The sequence below is a fragment of the Triticum aestivum genome, chromosome 3A (genome assembly GCF_018294505.1).
Source record: "Triticum aestivum cultivar Chinese Spring chromosome 3A, IWGSC CS RefSeq v2.1, whole genome shotgun sequence".
Taxonomy (NCBI): domain Eukaryota; kingdom Viridiplantae; phylum Streptophyta; class Magnoliopsida; order Poales; family Poaceae; genus Triticum; species Triticum aestivum.
This window is the reverse complement of record NC_057800.1, coordinates 748,260,399-748,283,512: the sequence shown is the minus strand read 5'-3', so window position 1 is coordinate 748,283,512 and position 23,114 is coordinate 748,260,399. Positions and strand designations below refer to the sequence as shown.

Here is a 23,114-nt window from a genome sequence, read left to right as displayed (position 1 = left end):
TCTCTCCTCTAAGCTCCCCAACAGCAAAAAGCACCTTCTTGAAGTACCTAGAGATGGTCTCCATTGATCTCCTGAGCGTGTTGTGAATGACTCTGAACCTCTGGTTATAGCCAACAACATGGAGGAACATGGCCACTTGCTCTTCGACACTGGTGTTGATGCTATCTTGTAACAGGCCCATGCTCCTGAAGGTCTCGACAAGCCTGGCAAATGGTGCTCTTTTCATTCTAAGCATCCACAGAGCCTTGACGTCATTGCAGTTGTAGTTGTAGTTCAGATTTTGGATCCTCTCCTATTCCCGGGGAAACAATGGACCATAGCGGATCAACGGTCTCCCAGCACGACAAACAACTCTCTGGTGCGTGAACATGACCCATGCCTGAATCACACTAATCAGTGCTGCTGCCTGGATTATCAGCCTCATCCGCGCGTCCATAACCTAGTCGATATCGACGGTTCGTTCAGTGGGAAATTAATCCTACACCTAGCTTAAAGGCCTAACCAATGAGCTAACAAAGGGGGAGGGGGTGCTGCTTACCGGCATCGGAGACGAGGACGGCGTAGGGGGGGGCATGGCACAGAGTAGGTCGACCAGACAGTGGCCAACAGCAAGGGGAGCACCAAATCTGCCGCAAACGCCGCCGCCTCTTCCGCCGCCGCCGCCTATAGCACAGATCAGAAATCGCAGCCGCCGCCGGTGGTGAGGCAGTAGCGAAGAAAGGGGGCAGTGGCTATGGGTGAGCGAGTGAAAGGGGGGTGAGGCTAATTTGACGCCAGGACGGCGCGCCATATTTCCATCTCCCGCCATCCCCCCTCGCCCGCGCCTTGCTCCCGCCCGTGCGACCTCGCGCCGCACTCAGCCTGACTCGCAAGAAACTGCCGCCCGAGGGTTTCCAGCGAGCCAGGCTCTGGGCTACTTTGAGAAGCGTGCGATGCAGGCCCAACAGAAAAACCAGGCAACCAAACAGGCCTCTCCCTTCCCGTGTGGGCTTGGTTGGGCTCGGTGCGGACAATCAAACACGCCCATAATTTTCTCCTAGTAAATTTGTAGAAGATTCCTTTGACAGCCAACAGGCTGCCCGAAAACTGAGAATCCCTAGATTTTTAGTAGCTCTCGATATAAATTCATCAGCTCCATATTTCGTTTTTAACATATACATCGATTTCTCATACACGACACGACAGCAACACCTTTTCACCGTGAGGCACCTTCAAGTAACATCATCGTCGACACACCATTGCAATGCCATCGCCGACACTACATCACCAAGGTCCTCATGAACATGGTCTTCATCACCATCATCGTCAACACAACGCCGTCACCTCGTCCACAAGATGGACACTAGCGTCCTCTCGCAGACTTTTTTGCAAGACGCGACCTCGACGATGGCAATGACCATGTCACGACGACGGCATCAACTGTGTCACCCACAATGGCATGACTACATCAACACGGCGTCACTATAGTGACAACCCCTTTCACGGCCACACGGTTCTGGCAAAACAGATGTGTGCTCAATGGGTTTCCTCCGGTCCTGGAAAAATCGGTGTACTCATCGCCGACTACACCCTCTGACATCCGCAAGGTGCATCCTCCACATCCGTAGCTCTGCCATGGCGTATTTTTTTTTTGCGCCTCAGGCTTTGTGTGGCTTCATCATCCATGACGACTACGCCCTCGACCACGGCTACATCACCATGATCGGCTACCTCGACATCGACATTAGTGGCTACGTCTACAACAACTCATCGGCAACAACTCCAGTCAACAATGTATGTGTTGTCACTAGCATCCACGTCACTCCCGTTGTGACTGGGAGGGAATAGAGGAGAGACAAGGCACCAGAAAGGGACACAGTCACCGCTCTAGGTGTCGACCCATCAGAGACGCAGTTGATGATGGCGCAGCTGAGAAGACGACAGGAGCGCACAACTTCAAATCCAGTCGCAATCGTCCGCTTCACTACCGCTATGAATGAGGGAGGATGTTACAAGTATATTGTGTTTAAGATAGAAATAGGAGTTAGAGATAGAATATATTAAATCATGTATGACTTGCCCTCTACTCGAAGTCTCTCTCACTCACATGTACTTCTATATATACCCCATATGAGAGTCAGATCAATACGCAAACAACACAAACATTAGACATCCTATAATTTCCACATATCCAAGCGGAGGTTGCATTGGACCAGATTGTTTTTTCCTTCTCTTAGTTTGTGGTCCTCTTTGTAAAAGACAAAGGGACTGGTCTATAACAGAGCTGGCCAAACGGACCAGCCCGGCACTACATGGTCCAGCCCAGCCCGGCCCGCCATGGCGCGTTTAATAGTCGGGTCGTGCCGTGCCGTGCCAGCCCATGTCCGTCGCTCCTCGGCCCACGCATGGCCTAGTTATTAAACGGGCCGGCCTGTGGTTAGCACGCCGAGACGCATGTTTTCCAGCCTATTGGGCTGTAATTTATGTCATATATATAAAACAATTTCTGGAAAAACATAAAAAAAATTAACGGGTCGTGCCGTGCCGGTCCATGTCCGCCGCTCCTCGGCCCACGCATGGCCTGGTTATTAAACGGGCCGGCCTGTGGTTAGCATGCCGAGACGCATGTTTTTCAGCTTATTGGGCTGTAATTTATGTCATATATATAAAACAATTTTTGGAAAAACATAAAAAATAATTAACGGGCCGTGCCGTGCCGGCCCGTGTGCACAGCCTCTAGGCCCAGGCACGACCGAAGGCGTACCACGTGCCAGGCACGGCCCGTTTAGCCCCTGCCGTGCCTGACCCCATGGCTGGCCGTGCCGGCGTGCTCGTGGCCTGGCCTGATTGGCCCGGCCCGTTTGGCCAGTTATAGTCTATAATTCTGCTGGAACTCTTTGTGAACTGTATTGTATCTCTAATTCTTGTTTAATGCAGTGTGTGGATCCTTGTCACGTTCCAAGAAAGAAAAAGAAAAAAACATCCGACTGGCACATTGATATCTATCCATGCTAGCTTGTCCAACTGCTCATTGATTGATATTTGATCTTGACCGGCCTCCCTCCAAGGATCACCATCATACAGCTTGATCGCTCTTACTGTATTATTCATACCAAGAAAATGACGTACCAGCGGCCCTTCTTCTTCTACTTAAGCAAGAAGGTATTGGAGCATTCAAACCGTGCAGCTTAACAGGAAGATATGGCGCCAAGCAACGTACCAGCGGCCCTGCTCCTGCTCCTGCTGCTGGCTGCTTCCGGCCCTCTTCGTCCTATGCTATCCGGCGCAGCGCCGCTGGAGCCCGTAGCGGTCAGCCTCCTCGCCGGCGCACAGGAAAAGGGAGCAGTGTGCTTGGACGGTACCCCGCCGGGGTACCACCTGCAGAGAGGCTCTGGTGATGGATCCGGCAGCTGGCTCCTCCATCTAGAGGTCCGGAGTTTCATCCATCCCTTCATCAGTCACCCGTTAATTTTCCTATTTCGCCGTCTTTTTTCTTGTCTCGCACAAATTAGCAAGCAGTGAAACAACAGCAACAAAGATCTAGTGTGATAGTGTCACAGGCTCACAGCCCTAGGCATCGTCTTGGAGTCATCTTGGTTGCGGAGTTCTGCCACTGCTTGTTGGGGTGGCGGCCCTAGGTCAGTGTGGCCTGGTCTCTTATTCGGCAATGTTGATGGTTTCGAGCGGAGTTGGGTCATGGCTGGGTTTGGTAGTCGGTTTCTTCCAGTGTTTTTCAGAGCCCCTGAGCCATCGGGTCTTCGTGGAGTCAAAGCTGCAGAGCCTTGGTGGTGACCATGACACGAGATTGGTGGTTGGTTGTGGAGGCCAGTCCGTGCAGGCTCTGTGCTTTTGCCGTGCAATGTTCTATGTTAGAGTTATCTAGTCACTGACATCTATAGTCGATTGCTTGGCATGGGACGACATGGTTCTCAGCCCCTGTTGCCATGAGATATTCGTTGGTGGTCGTCAATGGTGAAGTCGGAGTTGTTGGCTCGCGATGGAGTTATGCGATTACGCTTGATGACAACTTCATGGTGTTTTTCTCCTAAACGGTGTGTGTGTCTTCGTGTGGGTAGTCGGGTTGGCTGGTGTTGCCTTGTGTTATAGTGGGGTGTTGTGATAGTTTTTGCTTGGTTTCCGGCTAATTAACTAGGAAACTCTACTTACTAATAAATGAGATGATGTATAGATTTTGCCTTCGTTTTGAGAAAACAAAACAAAAGAAGATCATAACTCAGCATACAATTTTCATGTCTCACCATTATTAGCCACCATCCATCCATCATTCACCCGTTAATATTCTATGTATTGCCATGTTTTTCTTTATCATGTCCAACACAAGTTAATTAGCCAGCAAAAATTAATATTATATTGATGATGGGACGATCTTGTAACGTTCTTACCCACACAATATTTCAAGATATATACAGACCTAACTCCCAAATTATGTTTGGCCTCACGCACATGCCGCCCACTCCACGTCATTTTTTGGACCAAAAGATGCCTTCCTAAATGCATGATGGGATGGGATGTTTAGCAAGTGGACTCAAGGCAGGCGAATTAATTAACTGACATGTATATTTCCTCAACTGAAAAACCCAGGGGGGAGGCTGGTGCAGCACACTCAAGGATTGTTCTGGTCGCAGAATGTCTGTTCTTGGTTCATCAAACTTCATGAAACCACTACAGTTCGCCGGTCATGGGATTTTTGACAGTGACGAGATATATAATCCTGGTGATTACTGGTGCTTCATATCCAATCCACTCGCTATATATTTGTTCCATCTTTTTCCATGCCCTCGTTCTGTTTGTTTGTTTGCGTAAGTGATTCTGTAACCTCTTTGATATGTCCTTGCACTAATTTTGATCATCACATTATTAGATTTCTACAACTGGAATAAAGTCTATGTGCGGTATTGCGATGGGGCGTCATTTGCTGGGGATGCAGAAGGTCAAGCGCAGGTGACTTTCTAGGTCATGGTCCGGTGTTGTTGTTTTGGTCGCTAGAGGTAATTCTCTGTTGGTAATTTTTCAGGATGGAACCACAGTTTACTTCAGAGGGTTGCGCATCTATGAAGCAGTTATTGGCGAACTCATGGAAAAAGGACTCGCCAATGCCACACAGGTCATACTTCATTTACCGAGTTCACAGAATACCAAGAACCATTGGCACAAAAATATTCTGCATGACAACCATTAGTTTTGACAATAACCATGTGAAAATTTAAAATAAAACTCATATTTCTACATATTTCAGGTACTCTTTACAGGTTGTTCTGCCGGAGGTCTAGCCACGATACTGCATTGCGATGATTTTAGTGCACGGTTTCCACAGCAGGTTTCAGTTAAATGCTTTGCGGATGCTGGGTTTTTTCTTGATGTGTAAGACCCCTGAAAATAAATGTAGTCCACTAGCATTGTATACCTGAACTAAAGTACCACTTTTTTCTAGCAGAAAGGATATTTCTGGAGAAAGGTCCTTTTGGTCTTTCTACAACCGAGTTGTGCAGCTCCAGGTTAGCTGTCGGGCTTGCTTGAGACTTTAAAGGATATGTCTTATTTATGATCAAACATTCCGGTCATCTTCTAATTTTTTACGCACTTTCTCTGAAACATGAATACAATAGTAGGCTTTTGTAAAACTCTAGTTCTTCATGTGGTGAGTCTTGTGCAAAACTGCAAAAAAATTCTGTCCATGTGATTGATGTCATTTGGTAATAAATACCTTTAGTAATTTTTCTCGCCTTCTTTTGCTAACTTAATTTCAGAATGTTAGACAAGTGTTGCACAAGGACTGCCTTGCCAACAAGGACCCAACCGAGGTAGTTTCCGCTGTATAATTTGAATTGCTTCCCACACTTCCGCATGTCATCACCAGATTATGTCAGTAAGTTTGTTATCTGAAATAATGTTGCTCCTAGTGTTTCTTCCCCACAGAGCTTATTAAGAGCATCCGCACCCCCATGTTTATTCTCAACTCTGCGTATGATTCATGGCAGGTATTTTCAATATTTTTATTGTTATTCTAATATCTACTTATGTGTATTGATGTTATGACTGTTTTATATGTGGTTCTTCACCATAGATACAGAATGTTCTCCTACCGAGTTCATCTTCCCCTGAAAAGTCGTGGTTGAGTTGCAAGGACAATATCGGAAACTGCAATTCAACCCAAATTAAAGTTCTTGATGGTTGGCTAAGCTTGTCAATCTACTTCCTTTTTACCCTCTCATTCATCACCGGTGCTCTTCCTGTTGTCTGGAACACTAAATAATATCTCTTCTTCTTCGATAGAAATCAGGAACACAATGATCAATGATTTGAAGGTCATCAATGATAAGGCAGACTGGGGCATGTTCATTGATTCATGCTTCACTCACTGCCAAACGCTCTTTCGCATCTCTTGGAGTTCACCAACATCCCCAAGGCTGGGAAATAAGGCAGGGAGTTCAAAATTCTACTAGAAACTTGAATTTTCTGTGTTATATTTGATGCACCATATTGTCACTTGGATTGATATAATTTCGTTACCATTTTGTGGAGCAGAATATTGCAAAGGTTGTTGGAGATTGGTACTTTGGAAGGAGCCAAGGAGTGAAAGAGATTGACTGCGAGTATCCATGCAATCCAACATGCAATAGTCTGCCACCACCATGATCTGTTACTACTCCCTCCTATCCATATTAATTGATGCTGCTTTAGTATTGTACCAAAGTAGCGTCAATTAATATGGATTGGAGGGGGTATATTGGATTGTGTTGATATTTACTATGTAAAGATTCAAGACAAAAACACAATCTTCATATTGGATTGTGCATCAAAGAGAAAAGCAATGATCACACATAATGAAATTAAATATGGCAGATGGGTTACAACATATGGAGTAAAAATAAAAATAAATATTTCAAGTACATTATCATTGGAAAATTTCCCAAAAAGATGCATTATTTTGTTGATTCGTCAAATGTTGCTTCAAAATTTCAGTTCATGTTTATTTTTGTCCAGAGAAAATAGGGAATAACAGAAAAGTATAAAAAAAACTCATTGTGAACAACTATTATCTCAATTTGTCCTCTATTTTTTTAGGAGTTGTTTAATATCTCCTCAATATTTTTGAAAATTCGGTGTTGAGTGACATGTAAAACGACATTTAGTCATGTTTGTAAGCATGAACGCAAGTGGGTAATATAATACTCCACTTAAATACTATCAAATTCAAGGGGGGCAACTTTTTGATGGCCATCCTCTACGTACCTCACTGTCACGACACACACTTGTCTGTCTCGCTTCCATCTCCATCGGAGCTAAATTTGGCGGATCTCGGGTAGCAGGTCCCGATCTGGTAGTCTTGCCTAGGATGGTAAAAAGGACACAAGGGACACGAGGTTTATCTAGGTTCAGGCCCTCTCGAAGAGGTAAAACCTTACATCATGCTTTGTTGTACTCCCTTCGTCCCGAAATACTTGTCGGAGAAATGGATGTATCCAGATGCATTTTAGTTCTAGATACATCCATTTTTATGCATTTCTCCGACGAGTATTTCCGGACGGAGGGAGTATTGATTATGGATGATGTACAGAGTATAGGTGATCTACTACGAGATCAAATGTGAATGAATCTGCCCTCTACGACCTTGGCACCCCGGCTTATATAGATATCGGGGGTCCCTAAGGTTTACACATGGTCGGCCGTATCTAAGGGGCAACCGTTCCGAGGACTATCTCTATGCCTTGGAGTATGCGCCAAGTCTTCGTGTCCTTCCTTCTTGAAGCTTCTGGACCAGACGAACGAGGCCCACCATGGACAGGCTTAGGGAGGGTCCTCGGCCAAACCCAAAGGGTGGGAAACCGACATATGCTGAGCACCCCCTAATCAAGGACTCCATCAACCTCCCTAAAGACTAGCTTTCATAGGCTTTAATAGAATATTCAACACATGAGCTTGGCATTATATCATACCAAAACTCACAATTTTCTTATCACATTTGCAGAAAAGACACCCCCTTGTAGGATGTGTCTATATCTCTATCGTTATGTGACGTGGATACATATTGCACGCATCTAACGTCTGATCTGATGTACACGCCATGACCGGCTCGCATAATCCCCGCCCTCGCACTCCCATCGTCGCGCGCCGCCTGCCATTCTCGCTGCAGCGGTCGTGGACGCCGACAACCGCACACGTCGACATCGCAGTTCGGACGCTGCCGCCACCCCCGTCAAGCCGTGATCTAGCACCACCTCGGTCACGCCGCCGTCCTCACCCCATCATCGTGCGCCCCGCCTGTCCACTTGCGTATATAAGTAGTTGTTTTTGTGAATGGTGTTTAGTTGAGATCTAACATTTCAAATGGCCTTTACCTTCCATGTAAAGGCCATTCCGAGGGCATATAAGTAATTATTTTTGTGAAAGATGTTTACTCAGTCACGCGGACCACTGAGTGCTTACAACCGGTTGGGATGACAGTCCAACAGTAGGATAGGTGTCTAGTCATCTTACCCTATTTTCGCCGGTTATGACAACTTTTTTCTGAGTTTCGCAGCACTGTCTGAGACCTTGTTCTGAACCTAGATTTTTAATTATATGGTTGTGTGCATCAAGAGATGCAGAGGCTGGGGGTATTCCTCCTTTTCGGAAAAAAATGCCGCAAAGCCCTGGAAGAATATCACATACTCCAACGATCTTGGAATGTATGGAATGTATATGGTGTGCTATTTGCTACAATTATATTGACTGGGCACAATATCCAACCAACTGAACCAGTCCTTCTCTTCTTTTCTGGAACTAGCAAAAACCACTGTTCTTTGATTGCGATTGTTATAAAATTTATCTGGTTTGAAAAAAAGTTCTCTGAAATTTGTTTCTAGCTGAACACCACTTGGAGGTACCTGGAAATATATAACTTGCTGAAGTATAGAAGTCCATATGTACTTGTAGACAGACCACGCTGGCACGCTCTTCATATCCTTGATTCCAAATTGTAAGGGTGTGATTTCTAGGACGGATTACTCATCTCCTATGCATTATTGGCTTTGTACGTCTCTTGGTGCCTTTTATTGCTTAAGATATGAATAAACCAGAGTAGCTAAATAGTTAATCATTTGTGTATTTAATCCATAATATTAATAAAGAGTTCAATTGTATTGAAGCAGGGAACTGGACACGGACTGTGGTTTCCCTGAGCATGAGAATATTACGAGTTACAATCTTCTAGTGGGTATATTTTTGGCATAACTGAGAGCAGCTTTTGACTGAAGTTTGGTTTGAAAACTAAGCACTTCTGCAAACCTATCAAACATTAATCAGTTGTTTATTTATACCTTACAATGTGCACTGTTTGATCGAAGTTTGTTTTGACCATAACATCAGCACAGTACTTTCAAGGGGATAGACTGATAAAAGATGGAAGTTGTTTGTTAATATTTATCCCCCCGCCACCCTACATCTGAGCCTCAGTATGTTGTTCCCATTAATCAGTTAAATACCATTTCTTTTCCAGGCGTTGAGGTGACCCATTTGCTTCCAGCCCGTACTTCTCTAAATGATTACTTGGGTGTGGATGTATTTGAAATTGGGCGCTGACATTTTCATAACCATAGTTTGCTTTTCTGATGGTTGATGTTTATGCTCACTGTGGGCAGATGTGACTGGGAAAGACCCTACAAAAAGTTTCTCTGTTAAGCTATTTGAAGATCAAACACATTGCTCTTGGACCATTTCATGTGTACATTACCTTATTTAATTTCATTCATTTGACAACTTAAGAGCTTATTGCTCTATCATTTCGATTTCATCTCATGAGGGTATTCTTCTTTCAGTTGTTTTCTGCCCTCTAAATGCGACACATGTCGTTGTTAGATTTTCGTAAAATTTTCCCTGCCATGAAGGACATCCAGTATGTCGGCGTATCATCATCATCCATGAAAAATGATACACGCAGATGTCCAAAAATCCCCAGCATCATCTGATTCAAATGTATGCTATTTTCGTACGGATCTTTGATGTATGATGCGGTTTTTCAATCACCGAGAATAGCTTTGTTTAGCTCTCTTCCAAGTTTAGACACTATTTGTTAGTGTACTTCTGTAAAAAAAAGAGTGCATGGTCTATATCTTCTTTATTTGTCCTTCATATCAAATAAGAATTGCCATTTGATGTGATGCTTAGAAGCTATGACATAGGCTCAAAGGATCAAGAATTTCTTTCACAAATTCCCTGGCTCTGTGTGGTGATTGATGAGGTCGGGCGTCTTAAAAATCCATCCAGTGTATGCAAAACTGCATTTCAGTTAGTACAAAAGACTTGCTTCTTCCCTACAATGTGAGACCTCTTATCTAGCGAACGTTCGCTAGTAGGGGGTGACTTTTGCGAACGTTTTGATGACAGTTTCAGTTGTTTGAGGTTTACAGTTTCTTCAAATTAGCATGACAGTTTCTGAGAGGAACGAAAATATGAGTAAAAACAAGAAGAAACTGTAATTGTTTAATCTCGTGTGGCAACTAAAACTGCCAGAAAATAACATTCTATTGCCACCCCCCTTCCCAACGAACGCCCACCAAATAGCATTACTGTAAAACTATTAACATTGCGGTGGGAATATGTTGCAATTTTAAATAAAATTTGGTCATATGAAACATCTGGATTAATAATATATAGAAAACTAAAAATACATATTATATATTGTACTGGATTATTATATAGTTGCAAAATATTTATTTAATATAGGCAGTATTCTATAATGAACTTTGATGAGGTGATATGTGTGCATGTAGAAATAAATAAAATTAGTGAGAAAAAGCTAATGACGAAAAGTAATTCTTATGCATATTATGGTGGACCTTTAATGATGTGGCATGTGTGCATGTGTTAAGATAATAGAGTAAGGGCATCTCGAACGCCGATCCTCAAACCTCTCGCAACAGTCCGGGCCACGCTGTTCGGACCACGAAAGACATCCTACGCGGGCCTGTATCAGTCTGCAGGACGGTCTGGACGCGATATCTCCCGCAAACCGGAGACAAACGGGGGGGAGCTTTGAGGGAGTCTGAAACGCTCCCAAGCCCTCGTCTAACCGCCCTGGCCCACCACCCCCCTCCTCGCCCGCGCGCGCTTCCCGCCCGTTGTCCAGCCGCCCACATTCATGTCGTTGTAGAGCGCGCTGCTCCACATTGAAGGCGCCTCAGGGCGGACGCAACCTCTCACTGCCATTGAAGCGATGCGCCGACCAAGGGCGCCACCTGCTGCATGCCCGTTTGAACACGCCTCCTTGCCGCATTCAAAGTCTCCATTAAACCCATGTGGAAGCCAAGAAACCTAGTCCGGCCCCTCGTCCATTCAGCAATGGGATGGCATTAAACGCTACGCCGGGCAGGCTCCTCCCATCCGCCCTCCATTCAAACTAGGATAGACACCGAGCAAGAATCGCACCACTCCGCCGCTCCCCTATCTCCTTCTTCCACCATTTTCTCCAATCTTTCGATGGCATCCGACGAGTCGAAAGAGCAGTTCTACGACATAAAAGTTGGCTGGGTGGCCCACCGAACCCGGCGGATACGAGCGAGGCAGCTTGCTGCTCCACCTCCCTTGCCTAGCCCGATAGAGCAAGTTGTCACCCCAAGCCGGTGCGTGGTTCAGCAACACGCTGCTCCAAGCCAGGTCGTAGAGGAGTGGTGAGTTGCTCCTGACTGGCATGGCGGGGAGCATGGCGGCACGAGCATCGCCGCCTCCAGTGCCTGCGACCGTGCATCTGCCATCGACGCGCGCGCATCCATGTCATGCAGGCATAGAAAGAAGCCGGTTGTGCGGAAGTCGACGAGGTGGCGACCAGCACGTCCGCGCCCACCGCCATTGATACGTCTCCAACGTATCTATAATTTCTATTGTTGCATGCTATTATATTATCTGTTTTAGATGTTAATGGGCTTATTTATACACTTTTATATTATTTTTGGGACTACCCTACTAACCCAAGGCCCAGTGCAAATTGTTGTTTTTTTTGTCTATTTCAGTATTTCGCAGAAAAGGAATATCAAACGGAATCCAAACGGAATGAAACCTTTGGGAGAGTTATTTTTGGAACAAACGTGATCCAGGGGACTTGGAGTGGACGTCAAGAAATCAACGAGGAGGCCACGAGGCAGGGAGGCGCGCCTGCCCTCCCTGGGCGCGCCCCCACCCTCGTGGGCCCCTCGTAGCTCCACCGACCTACTTCTTCCTCATATATATATCCATGTACCCCGAAAACATCCAGGAGCACCACGAAACCCTATTTCCACCGCCGCAACCTTCTGGACCCAAGAGATCCCATCTTGGGGCCTTTTCCGGAGCTCCGCCGGAGGGGAAATCAATCACGGAGGGCTTCTACATCAACACCATAGCCTCTCCGATGATGTGTGAGTAGTTTATCTCAAACCTTCGGGTCCATAGTTATTAGCTAGATGACTTCTTCTCTCTATTTGGATCTCAATACAAAGTTCTCCTCGATCTTCTTGAAGATCTATTCGATGTAACTCATTTTGCGGTGTGTTTGTCGAGATCCGATGAATTGTGGTTTATGATCAAGATTATCTATGAACAATATTTGGTTCTTCTCTGAATTATTATATGTATGATTTAATTATCTTCGCAAGTCTCTTCGAATTATCAGTTTGGTTTGGGTACTAGATTGATCTTTCTTGCAATGGGAGAAGTGCTTAGGTTTGGGTTCAATCTTGCGGTGTCCTTTCCTGGTGACAGCAGGGGCAGCAAGGCACGTATTGTATTATTGCCATCGAGGATAAAAAGATGAGGTTTATATCATATTGCTTGAGTTTATCCCTCTACATCATGTCATCTTGCTTAATGCGTTACTCTGTTCTTATGAACTTAATACTCTAGATGCATGCTGGATAGCGGTCGATGTGTGGGGTAATAGTAGTACATGCAGAATCATTTCGGTCTACTTGTCGCGGACATGATGCCTATATACATGATCATGCCTAGATATTCTCATAATTATGCACTTTCCTATCAATTATGCACTTTCCTAGATATTCACCCACCGTAATACTTATGCTATCTTGACAGAAGCCACTAGTGAAACCTATCGCCCCCGGGTCTATCTTTTATCATATAAGTTTCCAAATCTATTTTATTTCTGAATCTTTACTTTCAATCTATATCATAAAAATACCAAAAATATTTATCCTATTATTATTATCTCTATCAGATCTCACTCTCGTAAGTGACCGTGAAGGGATTGACAACCCCTTTATCGCGTTGGTTGAGAGGTTCTTATTTGTTTGTGTAGGTACGAGGGACTTGCGCGTAATCTCCTATTGGACTGATACCTTGGTTCTCAAAAACTGAGGAAAATACTTACGCTACTTTACTGCATCACCCTTTCCTCTTCAAGGGAAAACCAACACAGTGCTCAAGAGGTAGGAGCCATCATCGAGGAGAAGTAGAACACTGGATGCCGCGGTCGCTTGAGTCTCGGGAAGGCCACCGTCGGTGACCTGTCTGGTTCTCCTTTATCTTAATCCATTCTGGGCACCCGTCTGAGCTCCACAGAAACACCCTTCCCCTCTGGCTGAAGCACCCTCTTTGCCGTTTCGATGAGCGACGCAACCGAACATAGGGAAGATACGGGGGAAAAATATGCCTGTGGGACTCTTGGCGGTCCGGTTAGCGGGCTGCCGGACATGTGGAAGACAAAGGGATCCACCGCGGCCGGCCGTAGACTAGTGTATCCATGTCATGAGAGTGAAGCTCCGCGTGACCACATGTGCACATAATTTTTCCTTTTTAGTTGAAAATATGTCCAAAATCCAAAATGTAACCGTTTTCATCCGATTTGTATGAAACCCATCAAGTTATATAAAATCCGGCTGAGTTTGCATGAATTTCATCCGGTTTGCTGAAAAAGAGTTTGAAATATATGCGATTAGCGTTGGATGTCGTCCTCCCGCATCTGTGTCCGTGGATCGTCTGTTGAGGACGGATGCGGGAGGAAATTTGTGGGTTGATGTTGGAGACGTGCTAATGGAGATGAACTATATGTAATGCATGGTCAACCAGTGAATGCTCGTGGTCACTTTGCAACTCTCTCTTGCAGGCGGGCCACACCAGGAATGGCGACTCGTGGGTACACAGCCACCGCCGCCGCCGGCCCGTCCACCACCACCGTAAACATCCAATGCCGACACGGCGGCGGCCGATCCCGCCATTGCTCGTGCTCCTCGCTCCACCACGGCTTCGTTCTCCTCCATCTTGCAACTATAGAACTTATTGGAGACTTCATATCTCTCAATTCGGGCATTTGCTTGGAATATTAAGTTCAACTCCTGGAACATCTCATATAATTGATGACGTTCAAAACGTCTTTGAAGTCTCGATTCTAAGTCGTAAAGCATGGCACACTGAACTATCGAGTAGTCATCAGATTTGCTCTGCCAGGCGTTCACAACATCCGGAGTTGCTCCTGCAGCGGGTCTTGCACCTAGCGGTGCTTTCAGGATGTAATTTTTCTGTGTAGCAATGAGGATAATCCTCAAGTTACGGACCCATTCTGTGTAGTTGCTACCATCATCTTTCAACTTAGCTTTCTCTAGGAACACAGTAAAATTCAAGGGAACAGTAGCATGGGCCATTGATCTACAACAACATAGACATGCAAATACTACCAGGTACTAAGTTCATGATAAATTAAAGGTCAATTAATCTTATTACTAAAGAACTCCCACTTAGACAGACATCCCTCTAGTCATCTAAATGATCACGTGATCCATATCAACTAAACCATGTCCGATCATCATGTGAGATAGAGTAGTTTCCAATGGTGAACATCACTATGTTGATCATATCTACTAGATGATTTACGTTTGACCTTTTGGTCCCAGTGTTCCAAGGACATATCTGCATATGGTAGGCTCGTCAAGTTTAACACGAGTATTCTGCACGTGCAAAACTGGCTTGCACCCGTTGTATGTGAACATAGAGCTTATCACACCCGATCATCACGTGGTGTCTCGGCATGACAAACTGTGCAACGGTGCATACTCACGGAGAACACTTATACCTTGAAATTTAGTGAGAGATCATCTTATAATGCAACCGCCTTACTAAGCAAAATAAGATGCATAAAGGATAAACATCAGATGCAATCAATATATGTGACATGATATGGCTATCATCATCTTGTGCCTTTGATCTCCATCTCCAAATCACCGTCATGATCTCCATCATCACCGGCTTGATACCTTGATCTCCATCGTAGCATCGTTGTCGTCTCGCCAACTATTGCTTCCACGACTATCGCTACCGCTTAGTGATAAAGTAAAGCAATAACATGGTGATTGCATTTCATACAATAAAGCGACAACTATAAGGCTCCTGCCAGTTGCCGATAACTTTTACAAAACATGATCATCTCATAGAACAATTTCTATCTCATCACGTCTTGACCATATCACATCACAACATGCCTTGCAAAAACAAGTTAGACGTCCTCTACTTTGTTGTTGCAAGTTTTACGTGGCTGCTACGGGCTTCTAGCAAGAACCATTCTTACGTACGCATCAAAACCACAACGATTTTTCGTCAAGTGCGATGTTTTAACCTTCAACAAGGACCGGCCGTAGTCAAACTCGATTCAACTAAAGTTGGAGAAACATACACCCGCTAGCCACCTGTGTGTGAAGCACGTCGGTGGTACCATTCTCATGAACGCGGTCATGTAATGTCGGTTCGGGCCACTTCATCCAACAATACCACCGAATCAAAGTAAGACGTTGGTGGTAAGGAGTATGACTATTATCGCCCACAACTCATTGTGTTCTACTCGTGCATATAACATCTACGCATAGACCTAGCTCGGATGCCACTATTGGGTAACACAGTATTTGAATAGACCTACGATCACGCAAGATCTATCTAGGAGATGCATAGCAACAAGAGGGGAGAGTGTGTCTACGTACCCTTGTAGACTGAAAGCGGAAGCGTTTAGTAACGCGATTGATGTAGTCGAACGTCTTCACGATCCAACCGATCCAAGTACCAAATGTACGGTACCTCCGTGTTCTTCACACGTTCAGCATGATGACGTCCCTCGAGATCTTGATCCAGTTGAGGACAAGGGAGAGTTCTGTCAGCACAACGGTGTGGTGACGGTGATGATGAAGTTGCCGGCGCATGGCTTCTCCTAAGCACTACGACAATATGACCGAGGACAATATGACCGAGGTGGTAAACTGTGGAGGGGGCACCGCACACGGCTAAGAGATCGTCTGTTGTTCTTTGGGGTGCCCCCTACCCACGTATATAAAGGAGGGGAGAGGAGGAGGCCGGCCTAAGGGGGGCGCGCGCCATAGGGGAGTACAACTAGGATTCCCAATCCTAGTTGGAGTCCCTTTCCTTTCCAAGAGAGGGAGAGAGGGAAGGTGGAGGAGGGGAGAAGGAAAGAGGGGGGTGTCGCCCCCTCCATAGTCCAATTCAAACTTGCCATGGGGGGCGGCCTCCCTTGCGGCCCTCCTCTCCTTTCCACTAAGGCCCATGAAGGCCCACTACTGGGGCCCGGTAACCCCCGGTACTCCGAAAAATACCCGGAACACTTCGGAACCATTCCGGTGTCCGAATATAACCTTTCAACATATCGATCTTTACCTCTTGACCATTTCGAGACTTCTCGTCATATCTGTGATCTCATCCGGGAATACGAACAAGCTTCGGTCATCAAATCACATAACTCATATTACAAATCGTCATCGAACGTTAAGTGTGCAGACCCTACGGGTTCGAGAACTATGTAGACATGACCGAGACACATCTCCGCTCAATAACCAATAGAGGAACCTAGATGCTCACATTGGCTCCTACATGTTCTACGAAGATCTTTATCGGTCAAACCGCATAACAACATATGTTATTCCCTTTGTCATCGGTATGTTACTTGCCCGAGATTCGATCGTCAGTATCTTCATACCTAGTTCAATCTCGTTACCGGCAAGTCACTTTACGCATTCCGTAATGCATCATCCCATAACTAACTCATTAGTTACATTGCTTGCAAGGCTCATAGTGATGTGCATTACCGAGAGGGCCCAAAGATACCTCTCCGATACACGGAGTGACAAATCCTAATCTTGATCTATGCCAACTCAACAAACACCATAGGAGACACCTGTAGAGCATCTTTATAATCACCCAGTTACGTTGTGACGTTTGATATCACACAAGGTGTTCCTCCTGTATTTGGGAGTTGCATAATCTCATAGTTAGAGGAACATGTATAAGTCATGATGAAAGCAATAGCAATAAAACTAAATGATCATTATGCTAAGCTAACGGATGGGTCTTGTACATCACATCATTCTCTAATGATGTGATCTCGTTCATCAAATGACAACACATGTCTATGGCCAGGAATCTTAACCATCTTTGATTAACGAGCTAGTCTAGTAGAGGCATACTAGGGACACCCTGTTTGTCTATGTATTCACACATGTACTAAGTTTCCGGTTAATACAATTCTAGCATGAATAATAAAAATTTATCATGATATAAGGAAATATAAATAACAACTTTATTATTGCCTCTAGGGCATATTTTCTTCATTGCTTGCAAGGCTTCTTATGATGTGTATTACCGAGAGGGCCCAGAGATACCACTACAAGGATCCGGGTCTACTGTAACAAAATTGGTCGTCGCAATACATGTCGATTTGTGGCGATAAGTACCTATTGCCACAAAACAACATTTGTTGACAGCCGTTGCGACTGGACGCATGGTAATAGGTTATTGCCACAAAAAAACAACCGTGGCAATAAAGTCTGATATTGCAACAACCATGCGGGAAGTTGGCACATATTTTCCCGTGGTAACACTCACCTGATGCCACAATTTTCTTTGTGGAGATACCTTTAATGCAGCGTGTAACAAATCATGGCGACTGATAGCTCGTGGTGATAGACATTTGTGGCAACAACCTATGCCAACTATGCTCGTTTTGTGGTGCATGCTCTTCCGTGGCAATAGTCAATTGTGGCAATAAACTATGGCAACGATACTTGATTTCGTGGTATTAGGCATTTTTCCACGAACCACTACACTTGTGGCATTAACTTATCGCAACAAATATTCCAATCATCGTAACAGGAAATTGCAACATAGTAGTTTTAGTGGTGATAAATAGGTAACACAACAGGTCAAATGTTTATTGCGAGAAACTATTGCGACAATTTAAACTTTTCGTGATGCTAACATGTGGCAACCGAAAGTGGATTGTGGTAATAGCCTATTGCAACCATAAAAAAATACATGCATTCAATTACAATATTCAAAACCATACGTATAATATATAGATTCATAAAATTCATAATTCTCATAGCAAATATCCATCAAATGATACTCAAATGTAATTTGGCCATCCTAATTAAGGCCAAGACTAACTGTCCAGTCGAGCTAGATCTTTGGATCCTGCAATCAAGAAATCAAAAAAATAGTTCTAGTTAATAAGTCCAACATAACATACATCATACAATTATTCCAGCCCTTGTTAAAAATAACTATCACCAAACTATTTGTGTCAACAAGCATGTAACTGAGGGATCAGAACAGTTTTACAAGTGTAAATGTCTAAAGCATAAGCACAAGTACATGTACTAAAAGCATCAACTGTTGATTTAAGTTGTGACTCAATCGGGAGTTTCGGTTAAGTTCATGTCCCTAGCTAGCACATATTCGTTTTTTCAAAGTTGTGACTCGATGCAGCAACAACACATTGTGAAAGAGAAGAAGCAGCTAGCTAATTATGAAGGTCATACATATAAAATGCAGGTGAACATTAAGAGAAAGCAAGGTCGTGACTTTCCATTGCTTTAAACATTTGAGAATTCCTTGTTCAGCTTGTATGAGCGCACTTGAAGAAATAACAATTAGAGCGCACTTGAAGAAATAACAGTTAGCCTTGCACCTGGAGTCTTGTTAGGACTAGATCTCTGAAAAAGGTATTTTGCAAGTTTGGACTACTATCTTATTTGTCAATCCTCTTCGTTGGCACCTGCAAATAGAGTTTGCTCTTCAATCTGGATTTAGTACCTTTAAGAACCAGTTGGACAGTGGCACAGAAATACTAATCAAGTTAATCACAAGGCATGTAAGCAGGATCTGATGAATATGGCATGAAACACCAGCAATGTGAAGCTGGAACTAGGAAGAACAAAAAACAGAGTAAAAATGTTTAAGAAAGGGAAAAATGGGCAGTTTTTTCACATCAGGATCAGTATATTTCCTTGGAAATATCATCAGAACCCTGCAAAGAACCCAGGCGATCTCCAGAAAATTGAGGCCCCTGGACTGTGGCTAACAACAAATGAACTACATGCCACATAATCAAATTAAACCAACATCTAAGTAGCCAAAATGACTGAAATTATAAGGGGAAGCAAGCATATTAGGAATAACATATATACCTAAAACTTAAAGTTCTGACATTGACAGAAGTAGCTAGTTTCATTCAAATCTAACTCTGCATATATACTCCAAATCTAACTAGGAGTAGCTGTTTGGGGCAAGTTGTATTGGAAATTAAACTAAAATAATGCATCTGTTCTAATGTAGTGGTCTAGTACAGCATTGACTATACAAGTTATTTTCCATGCTTGTCTCAATTAGCATGTTAGTGCCTTCTAGTACTGACCAACTCAAGAAAAGAGCCTCTAATTAGGAACGATTCCAGCCATGAGATGGGCAACAAATAAACATGACAGAAGGAATTCCCAATCATACAAAAGAGGAACATGGAAATTAGAAATAGCCATGTGGTGATGTCAATATGAACAAAATACTCACATTGACTATGGGAATGCGTCAGGCAAGGGAAACGTACATGCCTGCTTGTTCTGGCGACGGATGATAGCAGAGGCACAACAATGATGCTACAGTGCTCCATGGACGAGATCATGGGCCTCACCGCCCTAGGACACACAGAGGAACCAAGGATGCCGCTCGTATGGGTGCGGCCGTCAGCCATGACCACGTCGTCCATCTAGGGCTTTCCCCTCTCGTATTTCGATCAGGTGTACTGACTGGTTTTTTGTGGCTCCTTGAAGAAGTGGCTGAATCGCACAAGTACAGCTGGTTGAACCAGACCTGCAGTAGGCACTTACCCCTTCGCCAAAGGGGCCCACGACCTAGGTCCCTCTTCTTCATGTTCTCTCTTCTCCAACAAAAACAAGCAGTTTGGGCACTCTCAGATCCATGGCGATGAAGAACACATATACAGGATTTGAAGCCCCCTAATTTTTGGGGGCCCTGTGCAGTCGCCCACCTCACATCCTCGTCAACGGCCCTGCAAAGAACAATGTGCATCAGACAAGAACCAGCAGAGATAAAGCATCAAGACAAACCGAATACGAGATAAAGCATCAGACAAGAACCCTAATTTTTGGGGGCCCTGTGCAGTCGCCCTGGAATTAAATGTGGAACCTATTTTGCGCATAATGTAACCAGGATGGATACTTGGTAAAAGGTGATGAAGTCTTACATTTACCTAAATAAAAAGGTAACCCTGATGGGTAGTTGTAAAAAGTGATGCTATCACCCATTGGATTATATATCAAACAAGCATATGAGATTGAGATACGAGAAATATAATAATTGAAGTGAAATAAATAGACAAGTTTCTGCTGTATTTTCATAGTGAAGTTGGGATATACTACACTAAAATGATCATACATGTACTAGAACCCTTACCATGAAAAGCACTATGTATTACACCTACATTCCCTATCAGTAAAGTACATGTCCGTGTTGCTCTTCACAATTTCTAATACCCAATTTGACAATCAGTAGACCTATTTAGCTGAATTAAAAAATCGCACAGGTATTCGGGTATGTATGTATACGTGCCAGTTTGAGAGTATTCGAGTATGTATGAATATGTTACGGGTATTCGGGTATATGCATCTCCACCATGGGCAGGAACACGTACGTACTACTATTATTACCAAGAGAATCAATTAGCAGCGGGCATGTACCCTCGATGTCGTCCTTGCATCTTGCTCCCCTTGGCACTAGTACACAAACAAGCAAGCAGCCTGTTGGATGGATTATTGTGGAAGGTAGCTTACATATGGATCGATTCCTCGTGGATGCTAGCGGATGACGAGGACCGGTGGCTCCTAGCGCGGGAGGCGCGCATGATCCATGCGCTAGTTCTGCGCAAGCCGCTTCAATTCTTCATGGCCGCCCGGAGGGAGGGATGGCTGCCGACGACCCCGGCTAGATCTGCCCAGGATTGCGGCGGCTGCGCGCTCCTCATGGCCGCCTCCTCGAGCCTGGTTGGGAGGAGGGAACGATCCTGGGGCCCAGGGTTGCGTTGGCGACCTATATACAGAGAAAGGGGCGAGCGGTGGCGGCATGAGGCGACTTGCGGCGTGGTATGCGGTGGCTTCGATGGGTAGGCGTGCGTGTGAAGGATAAGGAGAGAGAGGAGATAAAAGTATAGGGCACCTGCAGGGCCACAGCCGTTCGATCTAAGCAAATCTAACAGTTCCGATGTGTGATCCATGAGAGGGCCATCTTGACCAATCAAAACACGGTGTATATTTTAGTGGTATATTTTTGCACTCGGTAAAATTTTAATATTTTTTTTCTTCCCTTATCTTTTTCTTGCTTTTTTAATAAGGCCTATTAATGGATATAAATAGGATTTTCTTTAACACCAAAATTTTGCCAACATTTTTATGCACTTGTGATTTAAATTTGAATTCTATGCAATAAATGACTATAAATGCATTAGATGTACGAAAGAACCCATGAAACTTGGGAATTGTCACTCAAATATGGTCTACTTTCTGTGCAAATTTAAGTTGTGCCATTTCAAACCTATTTCCGTACTTGCTTCACAAAAAATACCCATTTTTTACACTATAAAACTAGAAATTTTTTTAAAACAAAAGTTTAGAAACTCTATTTGTCAACATTGTTTTTTGTTTTGATGTTTGTCAATATTTTTTGTAATGGCAAGATGCACCTATGTGCTCAATTTGGGCACATTATCATAAACTATGCAAGAATATGGCCATCACCTTGGAAAGTCATGAATATTCATACATGATACCTTGTTTTGTGAAGATTCTTTTCTTCAAAATGATCATATTGCAAGTTTAGTATTTTTTTCTCGCAACTAGTAGACATAAAAGGACTCGATGCGAAAGGATTGCATTTACTGAATTTGTATTCTTTTCTTTAATTTTTTCCACAATGGGGTCATCAAAGCGGGGAGCTGGGGGGGGGGGGTTAAATCTGATCGTATCGCATCCTCTAAAAATAGGAAACTACCAAGTCATGCCTACCTATACAAGAGATAGTGTCGAGGCTTCATCAAAGCGGGGACATTCTAGAGGATCTTGGCATGTACTCTAGCTCAAAGAAGATTGATGCAACACTATTTATAACCCACGTCAAACGATAAGGACAAGGGCTACTGGCTACTATCTGTGACATGGGAAGTGGGGTGTCCCAAGCACACTATAATTGAGTACACTAGCAAGCAAGGGATTACTATACATTGAGATTATGATCTACTAGTTAATATTAAAAAAGCATTAAGGTTGCAGACGACTCGCTGGAACCATTTGCGTTCTTGATCTGCTATCCCGACGGCCAAATGCAGTACGCTTCTCTACCTCGCAAGAGCTAGCGTCTTTGGTATGCTATCTCGCCTGGTTCAACTCCGACCTTCCTTCACTCCAGTACAGCACCGACCATAACTCTCTTCGGCTGACAGTCCAGGGGCAGCCAAGAAGGACGACCTGGACGCCTGACAATCATCTTCAGACCTCCCTTCGCTTTGGATCAGGATGCTCGGTCGATGCTGGTAAGATCTCTCTCTCGCTCTTCAGTGCCTCCCCGTTCTTCTACCAAAATGGATTTTTTAGGGTCCTAGAAATGTGCCCTCAAATCCCGTACAAATACCGCTCCAAGAGGGATGACTTTAGGTTTCCAGTAAAAAAATATGCGGGCTGGGCCAAGATACGGGATCTATTAGTCATTGTTTGGCCCATAAACCGCATATCATCCGATTTTTGGGGATCGGGCCAATATGTGGAATCTGTTAGAATTGCTCTTAGCCCGATATACAAGGAATAACCTAT

The 23,114-nt window shown here is 44.3% G+C and overlaps 1 protein-coding gene and 1 long non-coding RNA gene across 3 annotated transcripts; one reads left to right on the top strand and one right to left on the bottom strand.

The window, feature by feature from the left end:
• The first annotated feature begins 3,146 nt into the window (after nt 1-3,146).
• Nucleotides 3,147-6,856, top strand: LOC123063721 (pectin acetylesterase 5). 2 transcript variants are annotated; one of them, XM_044487621.1, is made up of 11 exons: nt 3,147-3,408; nt 4,582-4,714; nt 4,862-4,941; nt 5,015-5,104; nt 5,237-5,361; nt 5,432-5,495; nt 5,748-5,801; nt 5,901-5,978; nt 6,065-6,170; nt 6,274-6,419; nt 6,526-6,856. In XM_044487621.1, the coding sequence occupies exons 1-11, from the start codon at nt 3,181-3,183 to the stop codon at nt 6,634-6,636; spliced, it is 1,215 nt and encodes a 404-aa protein (XP_044343556.1). In that variant the 5' UTR covers nt 3,147-3,180; the 3' UTR covers nt 6,637-6,856. The 2 variants fall into 2 exon arrangements, with proteins under 2 accessions (XP_044343556.1, XP_044343557.1); XM_044487622.1 differs by having other exon boundaries at nt 3,148-3,408; nt 5,435-5,495.
• Nucleotides 6,857-18,263: 11,407 nt separating this feature from the next.
• LOC123063720 (uncharacterized) lies at nt 18,264-21,421 on the bottom strand. The gene is made up of 2 exons (XR_006430534.1): nt 21,087-21,421; nt 18,264-20,305 (listed from the first exon to the last, which is right to left on the bottom strand). It is a non-coding gene; the product is annotated as an uncharacterized lncRNA (long non-coding RNA).
• Between the last annotated feature and the right edge of the window lie 1,693 nt (nt 21,422-23,114).